Genomic DNA, 10,627 nt, shown 5'->3' with positions numbered 1-10,627 from the left:
ATGATTTTTTTATGGATTTTCTATTAAGATCAAAACTCAAAATAATATTCAAAAATAATAAAAAAAAAATTATAACTCAAAATATAAATTATAAAAAAAAGGTAAAAACACTAAAATGATTCATACTTTGTCCTCGATCCATTAAAAAAAACCACCGAGAATCGAACCAAAACCGGAAAAATCGACGAAAAAAGCCAAAACCGAACCACATCAATTGAAATCGAAAAAATCAATCAAAACGAAACTAAAAGAATTCAAACCGAACTAAAACGAAACTAAAAAACGAACAAAAATGAGTCCAAATTCGGCCAAAAAGAAACAAAAGAAACCCAACACGTCCTGTGTGAAAACTCGTGTTGGCTTGAAACCTAAACCGAACTCATTCCAATCTGAAACTCGTTTCGTGTCGAAACATGTGTTGTACGAAAACCCGTTCCGATTCGAAACCTGCCACATTTCTTTAGGAATCTAACCCACATCGACCCATTTTTTTGAACTTTTCGACCCATTTTGACCCGAAAATAAAAAGGATAAAATTTTAAATGACTCATTTTGACACATTTATTTAAAACTTTTTACTCAAAACAATCCATTTAATTCTTAAAACAACTCAAATTAACTTATTTGAAATTAGTTTGAGTCAAGATTGCCCCTAATTATCAATATCTACCCAAGTAACTCTCATACATACTAGAAACCCAAACATTTCTACCAACAGCCACAAAAAAAAATTACTCCGTACTACTTTTTCATTCATTCATTCATTCATAACCATATTAAGAATTAGAATTTTACAAAACCATATTAAAAAAAAAAGACGCCAAAATGAGGAAATTGAAATCTGTACATTATCATCATCAATAAACAATAAAAAACAATTTAACACTATACTCTCTCTCACACACTAAACACACACTCTCTCTCTCTCATCCGTCGATCCAGCAACCCGTTGTTTCTCTCTCCCCGCTGTCTCCTTCACTCACTCAACCACCGTCCGCCGTGGCGGATCTCACCAGATCCGTAACCAACCCGACCCGACGCAATGGACGAGGCACTCGAAATGTCACGGTCCAAGGACACGAAGGAGCGGATGGCCGGAGTGGAGAGGCTCCACGACCTTCTAGAAGCTTCCAGAAAGAGCCTAACCGCTTCAGAAGTCACGTCGCTTGTCGACTGCTGCTTAGATCTCTTCAAGGACAGCAACTTTAGGGTCTCTCAAGGAGCCTTACAGGCCCTTGACTCCGCCGCCGTCCTTTCCGGTGACCATTTGAAGCTTCATTTCAATGCGCTTGTTCCGGCCACTGTTGACCGCCTCGGTGACGCTAAGCAGCCCGTTCGTGATGCCGCTCGCCGCCTTTTGCTCACCCTCATGCAGGTACTCCTCCTACTCGTGACGTCTCACTCTTAATTATTATTATTATTATTAGTTTTAATTGTGGTTTAATTGTTTCATTATTGATGTTATAATGCTCATATTTTATAGTATTTTATTAAGCATGTTTTGTGTCATCTATGCTCGGATGTGAGAAGGCCAGATTATGTATACAGGCTATTACTAGACATATTCACACTGTTCCGGTCTCATCGGATTTGATCTTTTGTCTTTGTTAGAAGAAATTACAAACATTGTTAATTGTAGGTTTTGTATTATTTCAATAATTATGTATGTTTTGCTTAAAATGGTTTAGGAGGTTTTAGATTATAAGTATGTTTTGGTGATCAGACTTATATACTGAATTGACCTTGTTTATAGTATTTTATTTAGGTAACTGTTTGGCACGAAGTTTGATTGGTTAACTATATAATGAATATGAACAAAGGCCGTGTTTGTTCAATTGTGTTTGTGAACGTTTGATAATGTTTTTGTTTACGCCTGTTGATGTTCGCTAATGGTTGTTTGTTTATGTTTTGTTCAATTAAACTATTTTTTTTTTGTAATTTTTAATGGCTTTTCAAATATTATCATATAGATTTAAGCAATGTTATTAACTATAAAGCAAAATTATGTATGAGTATTATGTGATTAATTTATATGTAAATAACCATATGAATATGACTGTTAAAAAACACTAACTGCTGAAATTTATCTATTTTTGGTTGGCCAAATCAAATTTAACATTGTTTGTCTTAATTTGTTTGTGTTTGTGAATTCATTACCTTAATGAATGTACACGAACAAGAAGTTTCGTTCAGTAAGGTGTTCGTGAACCGTTCACTTGTCCGATAAAAACTTAAATGGATGAATAAAAACAAGGTCTTGTTCGGATTGTTTTCAATGGTTCTGTTGTAATTAGATTGGTTTATATGAACTCTTTTTACTTGATAGTAGTTTAAAGCAAGCAGCTGAAAACTTTGCTATCTTGTTTCTTGTTATTGGTGCAGGTTTCTTCTCCAACTCTTATTGTTGAAAGAGCTGGAAATAATGCTTGGACTCACAAAAGCTGGAGAGTTAGAGAAGAATTTGCAAGAACTGTGACATCCGCCATTGGTTTATTTGCGTCTACTGAGTTGCCTCTGCAACGGGCTATTCTTCCTTCTGTATGTTGTTTGCTAGTGTTTCATTAGTTTTAAAGTTTTGAAATGATATCTATACTGATTCTTATAGTACCCCCCTTTTCATTTTCAATTGTTCAGATATTACAGATGCTGTATGACCCTAATCCAGGTGTGAGAGAAGCTGCTATTTTATGCATTGAGGTTAGTTGGCTGTTTACTCTATAGTTTTTTGTGTGAAGCTGCAGTTAAAAGAACTAACGATGCAGTGGTGTCTCGTTTTGATATCTTTTCTCTGCTGCAGGAAATGTATGCCCAAATTGGGCCTCAATTTCGTGAAGAACTTTTGCGTCATCAGCTTCCATTGTCAATGGTGAGTATGTTATGCCTAGCGTTTCATATTGTTGTTTTTAGACTATATATCTTTACTAAAAAGAGTGAATATAATGTGCTACAGTTTCTATGTTCTTAAATTAATATTTGGGTGTCTTTAGCGTACCTATTTGATTCGCCACATGTATGCTCGTATATCATCATCATCATCGTACTCAGTATATCCCACCAATAGCAATTGGTAGGGTCTAAGAAGGGTAAGATGTAGACAGCCTTACCTCTACCCTTTTGGAATAGAGAGGCTCCTTCCGGTGAGACCCCCGGCTCGATAGTAGTTTTGCGTCAAGCATTGGACATAAGGCACATAACACTCAACCATCGGGACACCGCCGATTGGTGCATGTACCCTTGTCTTTCGGCTATCAACGCCACCACATGATGCCTGATTAACCTTTCGCAACTTTTAACGTTATTTTCACGATATTAGTAAAATAACGTCAAAATTAGTGCAATTTCACTTTTTCCCACCCGAGGGTTCATACATATATACATTATATGCGCGCACCGCAAGCAGGGTTCACACTTTTGCCCACCCGAGGGTTCACACATATATACATTATATGCTCGTATAATTCTGCTCAATCGTAATCAACTTAAATTATTCCAGGTTAAAGACATCAATGCTAGACTAGAAAGAATTGAACCAAAACAACGTTCTGCAGATATTCGAGAAAATACTTATGCTCCTGCTGCTGCCAAGCTTTCTAATCATAACTCTAAAAGGAGCAGCCCGAAGGCCAAGACCTCTCGTGAAGCATCCCTTTTTGCAGGTCAGCCTTTTTTTTGTTAATATTTTTTTAGCTTGTCTTCATTATGTCAGATTCTCTTTTATACATTTGTTGTAGTTAATTAATTTATATTATATTTAAATACAACACCTGATCAGTGGATTGAATGATGGATCATGCAAATTTATTTCCTATTATTTAGCAAAGCAGTTTAGCTTTTAATATATTTTGATGAAGCTTAGTTTCACTGTTGTTAAACTTTCACTTTTACTGATACATATATATTTCAGGGGAAAGTGACATCACTGAAAAGCCCATAGACCCAATCAAAGTGTACTCAGAAAAAGAGCTTATTCGTGAGTTTGAGAATATTGCTTCAATTCTCGTTCCAGAAAAAGATTGGTCTCTCCGCATTGGAGCCCTGCAGAGAGTAGAAGGCCTTGTCCTTGGAGGTGTGCATATGGCATTCTTTTAGTTATTTTATTCAACACACACACACACACACACAGAAAGTTGTGCCATAATAGACTGCTGGCTGCTCATTTTTGCGCTCATTTTATTTATTTTGTTACACCAGGTGCAATTGATTATCCATGTTTTCGGGGACTTCTAAAGCAGCTTGTTAATCCTCTAACCACACAGTTAGCTGATAGAAGATCTAGCATAGTTAAGCAGGTATATTACAAAACATTTAATTTTAATCTTTCCTTTACATGAAACATGTCTTTATTTAATATTCAACTGTTATGTTAGGCTTGCCACTTACTGAACTTTTTATCTAAAGAGCTGTTGGGAGACTTTGAGGCATTTGCAGAGATGTTAATTCCTGTGAGTACACACATATCTTATCTTTTAAGAGATCCTAACACGCCCGATACCTTTCTGACACATGATTTTACATTCAGGCTCTTTTCAAACTAGTTGTGATAACTGTACTTGTAATTGCAGAGTCTGCTGATAACTGCATAAAAACGGTATTTGCTTATTTATATTTGCTTTGTGTAATCCTATTTCTTTTTGTAGACATACTTCTTACCCTATTTTTTTAGATGTTGCGTAACTGTAAAGTTGCACGAATACTTCCTCGTGTGGCTGAAAATGCAAAACATGACCGGAGTGCCGTACTTCGCGCAAGGTTTGATTTTGTTTTTTAAAGCAAAGTTGAGTCAGCATCATATAGTCATATAAAACTGGTGCTTATATAGTGATGTCACATTTTAATTCTATACAGATGTTGTGAATATGCTTTGTTAATCCTGGAATATTGGGCTGATGCACCTGAGATACAACGATCAGCTGACCTATATGAAGACCTTATTAAATGTTGTGTGGGAGATGCAATGAGCGAGGTCTATTATAGTATTACTGTTATTTTTATTGTTATTAAATTATTATTATTATTATTATTAATATTATTATTATTAGGTGTTAAAAATGTTAACTTGTAATCACTTCAGGTACGGTCAACTGCTAGATCATGCTACCGAATGTTCTCAAAAACATGGCCTGATCGATCCCGCCGCTTGTTTTCATCGTTTGATCCCGTCATTCAAAGGGTACGTGTTTTCAAATAAGATGTAGACACACAAGTCAAAGATACTACTGATGTGCAAATCTGATGTAGCATAACTGAATATCTTTTAAACTGTTGTGTGCATAGATAATAAATGACGAGGACGGTGGCATGCATCGGCGACACGCTTCTCCCTCACTTCGTGAGAGGAATCCACAAACGCCACTAAATACTCAAAACTCTTCATCTTCTTCAAGTCTAGCTGGATATGGAACTTCAGCTATTGTTGCAATGAACCGAAACACAACCTTACCATCTGCAACCTCTCTCTCATCTGGGCTTTTTTCATCGCAGTCAACACCCGTTAACGATAGTACAGAACGCAGTCTAGAAAGTGTGTTGCAAGCTAGCAAACAGAAGGTTTCAGCCATTGAAAGCATGCTCAGAGGTCTAGATTCTGGTAGAGTTAGATCATCAAGTCTAGATCTAGGTAAAACTTTTGAAATCACTCTTTAATTCGCTAATAACTAATCTTTTTGGACTGCTAACTTAATCTTTAACTACCCCTAGTGCAGGAGTGGACCCCCCTTCATCTCGTGACCCGCCATTCCCACTTGCAGCTCCTGCTTCCAATAGTTTCTCCAAGTCTTCATCTTTAGATTTAACCGCCTCAAAAGTTAACAACCGTAACGGCAGCTTGGCGTTATCTGACATAATCACACAGCTTCAGGCTTCACGGGATTCAGCTAAGAACTCGTATCGAGGTAATATTGGGAATGATCACCATGAAATTAGAGAGGCGAGACGATATACAGATAGACACTATATAGACACATCATACAGAGACTCACATAGCAGTCACGTACCCAATTTTCAAAGACCGTTATCAAGAAAAAACACACCTGGGAGATCAGTTTCAAGCAGGCGAAGAAGCTTTGATGAGAGCCAGTTTGCTTCTGGTGAGATGTCAAGTTGTACAGACGGGCCGGCTTCTCTAACTGATGCATTAAGTGATGGTTTAAGTTCGGGTTCAGATTGGAATGCCAGGGTTTCTGCGTTTAACTATATCCGTTCGTTACTCCAGCAAGGCCCGAAAGGAGTTCAAGAAGTCACACAAAGTTTTGAGAAAGTAATGAAGTTCTTCTTCCACCACTTGGATGATCCTCACCACAAAGTTGCACAAGCGGCTCTAACGACACTTGCTGACATCATCCCTGCTAGTCGAAAACCGTTTGAAAGTTACATCGAGAGAATATTACCGCACGTGTTCTCCCGGTTAATCGACCCGAAGGAATCCGTAAGACAACCGTGTTCCACCACGTTAGATATTATTGGTAAAACTTACAGTGTGGATTCTCTTTTACTACCCGCTTTGCTTCGTTCGTTAGACGAGCAACGATCGCCGAAAGCGAAACTGGCGGTGATCGAATTTGCTATCATTTCGTTTAATAAGCATGCGATGAACGCCGAGGGCGCGGGAAATAGTGGGATTTTAAAGCTATGGCTTGCTAAACTGGCACCATTGGTTCATGACAAAAATACAAAACTTAAAGAAGCGGCTATAACGTGCATCGTATCCGTTTACTCTCATTTTGATTCAACATCTGTTTTAAATTACATTCTCAGTTTATCAGTTGAAGAACAAAATTCGTTAAGGCGTGCACTTAAACAACGTACGCCACGAATAGAAGTGGACTTGATGAATTACTTGCAGCAGAAGAAAGACAGACAAAGGTCCAAATCGGCTTATGATCCGTATGATGTTGTCGGGGCTTCTTCTGAAGAAGGATATAATCCAGTGTTAAAGAAGACTCCTTTATATGGAAGATATTCTGGTGGTTCGGTTGACAGTGACGGTGGTAAGAAATGGGATGCGGGTCCCACTCAAGATTCTATCCTGATCACGGGTGAAGATAATCTTTATCACGGTCTTGATATTGGCTCAAATGTTAAAGATACTGTGGCATCATGGTCCGTTCAGTTAGAGAATTTGGAGGGAAATGCTGACGTGGAGGTTAATTCAACACCTCGGCTTAATGGACTTGTGACCTCTGATAACCAACAGGGTGAACTTAGTGTTTCAAAATTTGCATATTTAAAGATTGGTTCATCTACTGATACTAAACCAGGCATCCCTCAAATTCTTCATCTGGTGAGTTTAAATTCTATAGGGAAACGGTTTACCGTATTGAATATTAACGTGCTCGTAACGTGTATATATATGATTAGATTTCAAATGGGAGTGATGAATGTTCTACTGCAAGCAAGCTTAATGGACTTCAACAGTTGGTTGATGCTTCTGTGGGCAATGATTTCGCTATATGGACCAAGGTTATTTATTTCTTATTAATGTATGAAGTTTTCTGGCAAAAAATCATACTGATATTTTGATATATTTGCAGTATTTTAATCAAATTTTGATGGTTGTACTTGAGGTTTTGGATGACTCTGATCCATCAATTCGCGAGCTTGCTCTTTCATTAATGGCTGAAATGCTAAAGAACCAGGTATATTTTATAACTGTTTTATATTGTGCTGCTTTTATATGCTAGTTTGTTTGATTTTGACTTTAGTTTTCATTCACTGGTTATTATAGAAAGATGCCATGGAAGATTCCATTGAGATCATATTTGAAAAGTTACTGCATCTTACAAAGGACACAATTCCGAAAGTAATTTTCTGTCAGATTGAATTTTGAATGTTGTTTTTATATTAAACAACTTTATTGTGTTATTGATATTGAATTTAAGTGCAGGTATCAACTGAAGCAGAACATTGCTTATCAGTGGTTCTCTCTCAATACGACCCTTTCAGATGTTTAAGTGTAAGTTATTTCATTATCTCAATATTGTTATATACAAAATTTCATACATGTAGTCACTTTTTGTGTTCTTATGCGTAGATTATCGTCCCCTTATTGGTTACCGAAGACGAGAAAACCCTTGTTACGTGTATAAACTGTTTGACTAAGGTAGATTCCTTTCAATATCTATGCACATTTTGTGGTCTAAAATGTATTTATTGTTATTATGATTTCTTTTTTTCAGCTTGTGAGTAGGTTATCCTCGGAGGAGCTAACGGGCCAGTTACAATCTTTTTTGCCTGCTCTTTTTGATGCTTTCGGTAACCAGAGTGCGGATGTACGCAAGGTAATTATTTTAAAACAAATTATTATATTTTGTTAAAATACTAAACTAATATGGTATTTTGGCAGACTGTTGTTTTTTGTCTGGTAGATATGTACATAATGCTTGGAAAAGGGTTCTTGCCATATTTGGAAGGATTAAACAGTACACAGTTGCGACTAGTAACTATATACGCGAACCGTATATCGCAAGCGAGGACGGGGACTCCTATTCAAGATTAGTGGCAGAATGATTATGGTAAAAGAGTGTTTTGGTTCGTTAATTTGATTGTATATTTGCATGGTGTGTGTGAGAGATGTGTGATCAAAGGTGTTAAATTCTTTTTCTAACGCTTGTTAGTTTAAGAGAGGGAGTGTGGAAAATGTTTAGTAAAATTGTATTTTGTTGTGGGGTTTATAAATATATATATCTTGGTTTTTGTGAGTTGATGCTATATAACCAGACCATACACTAGTCTTGGAGTGAATCGGAGTAATATTTAAGGAATTACTAAAATATATAAACTAGATGTTGGTTTAATAGATTTAAAGAAAACACAATGCAGTGATAGTTATGAGTAATAATTTGTGGTGTTTTCAAATTGTGATCCATCTCATATTTTCAGCTCATAATCATTATCAAGTTTTACTTAAAAATTGATTTAAAAATTAAAAGTTGTGTAATTAGAGATAAAATGATTTACTCTTTGTTTAGATTTTATATTTTGCAACAAAGAAATAATATACAAGTAAATATTTGTTTCATGAATAGTAACTTTTTTTTATTACTATTTCAAAACAATTTTTATCAGGTCATATATAACTTTTAGATAGAATGCGTAGTATTAATAATGCAATGTGTGGTAGACGTGCACAAAAAACCGGTTCCGGAACCTAACTGGTGGAACCGAACCGAAACCGGTTCCAGTTCCAACCCGGTTGAAACAATACCCGGTTTGGGTATTTTTGTACCCGAAAATCGTACCCGGTTCTCCTATTTGTATGTCAGTACCAGTTCCAACCCGGTTCCTACCCGGTTCTTAATTGGAACCGGTTCGGTTCGTACCCGGAAAAACCGGTTCCGACGGGTTTTTTTTGAAGGGTCAAACAAAAGTCAAACTAGCCGTTGGAACCGGTTCCAACGGTAATATAGCCGTTGGAACCGGTTTTTTAGACACCAATTAGCCGTTGGAACCGGTTCCAACGGTAATATAGCCGTTGGAACCGGTTTTTGAGACAATAGATCCGTTGGAACCGGTTCCAACGGTAATATAGCCGTTGGAACCGGTTTTTGATGCCCAAACCTATATATAACTTGTTTCCATTACTTGTTTCACCACCAAACTCAAAAACAAACTAAAATACTACTCCTTTAGCAAACCCGTTCCTTTACCCGACCATCCAACTAAATATTATTATGGCACCCATCAAAAAAACTAACAACAAGGCTAAGAAGAGTGTTTTTGTTGCCCCCGTTCCTGTTACGGAGGACCCAAGGGTTGTTACGGTAGTCAACCATAACCGCAACCAAGACATATGGAAGAATTGGGATTTGATTGTGGATGACGAAGGTTATCAAAAGGCTCGTTGCAAACTATGTGGTTCAATATTAAAGCACGATTCCAACTCTACTTTGAGAAAGCACATCGAGAAGCCATATTGCAAGGCGTTGAAAGGGATTGGCGCGACCGATCAAATTGACTTGGGTAAAGATGGTACACTATTTCGTTACAACACGACTCAAGTTCAAGATAGAATGGCAAAGTTTGTTATTCAACGAGGTTTGCCGTTTAACCACTTTGATGACCCGGAGTTGACGTCGTTGATTCGCGAAACTCTACAACCGAGATACACACATGTAAGTCGTACTACCTTAAGACGTCATTGTATCAGGTTGTGGGAGTGTGCTAAAAAAGAGTTAATCGAGTCTTTTCATTCTTTAGAAGCCATGGTTAGTTTAACTACCGATGTTTGGTCGGCACCACACGGGTTGCTCGAATCATACATATGTGTCACCGCTCATTGGGTTGATCCGGTGACATGGCAATTGATGAAACGCACCATCGCTTTTGAAAACTTCCCGTTCCCACATACCGCCGAAAAATTGTTTGAATTACTTGATGAAGTTATAATGACTTACAACTTGAGAAATAAAATATTTTCGATTTCGTTTGACAACGCTTCAAACAATACTAAGGCGGCTGAAAAATTTATCATTAAATATTCACCACCTTGTTTCGGGGATTTTTTTCATGTCCGATGTGTTGCACATATCATCAACTTGGTTGTTCAAATAGGTCTTGACAATGAACACATTTGTGATGATTTAAAATACTTTAGACTTATGTTACAAGATGTCTTCAAAAGTGGTAAAAG

The 10,627-nt window shown here is 37.1% G+C and overlaps 1 protein-coding gene across 1 annotated transcript; it reads left to right on the top strand.

The window, feature by feature from the left end:
- Positions 1-945: 945 nt before the first annotated feature.
- LOC143563166 (CLIP-associated protein-like) lies at positions 946-8,687 on the top strand. Its single transcript, XM_077050774.1, has 21 exons — positions 946-1,375; positions 2,383-2,538; positions 2,635-2,697; positions 2,798-2,866; positions 3,494-3,656; positions 3,905-4,066; positions 4,192-4,289; positions 4,368-4,442; positions 4,520-4,588; positions 4,664-4,749; positions 4,846-4,963; positions 5,072-5,170; positions 5,275-5,617; positions 5,703-7,279; positions 7,357-7,458; positions 7,530-7,634; positions 7,724-7,798; positions 7,883-7,951; positions 8,030-8,098; positions 8,175-8,276; positions 8,342-8,687. The coding sequence occupies exons 1-21, from the start codon at positions 1,043-1,045 to the stop codon at positions 8,492-8,494; spliced, it is 4,086 nt and encodes a 1,361-aa protein (XP_076906889.1). The 5' UTR covers positions 946-1,042; the 3' UTR covers positions 8,495-8,687.
- The last annotated feature ends 1,940 nt before the right edge of the window (positions 8,688-10,627 follow it).

This window comes from Bidens hawaiensis, unplaced genomic scaffold (genome assembly GCF_021521415.1).
Source record: "Bidens hawaiensis isolate Kalapana, Puna unplaced genomic scaffold, B.hawaiensis_p1.1 tig00001179_1, whole genome shotgun sequence".
Lineage (NCBI taxonomy): Eukaryota > Viridiplantae > Streptophyta > Magnoliopsida > Asterales > Asteraceae > Bidens > Bidens hawaiensis.
The sequence above is the reverse complement of the archived record's forward strand: the minus strand, read 5'-3'. Positions and strand labels throughout refer to the sequence as shown.

Excerpts from the sequence above, each read along its gene's own strand:
- LOC143563166 (XM_077050774.1), top strand. The coding sequence starts at position 1,043 with ATGGACGAGGCACTCGAAATGTCACGGTCCAAGGACACGAAGGAGCGG. Across the intron at positions 4,443-4,519 it reads TTGCAGAGATGTTAATTCCT|GCTCTTTTCAAACTAGTTGT; the intron begins GTGAGTACACAC and ends TTTTACATTCAG. Across the intron at positions 8,099-8,174 it reads GTATAAACTGTTTGACTAAG|CTTGTGAGTAGGTTATCCTC; the intron begins GTAGATTCCTTT and ends TCTTTTTTTCAG.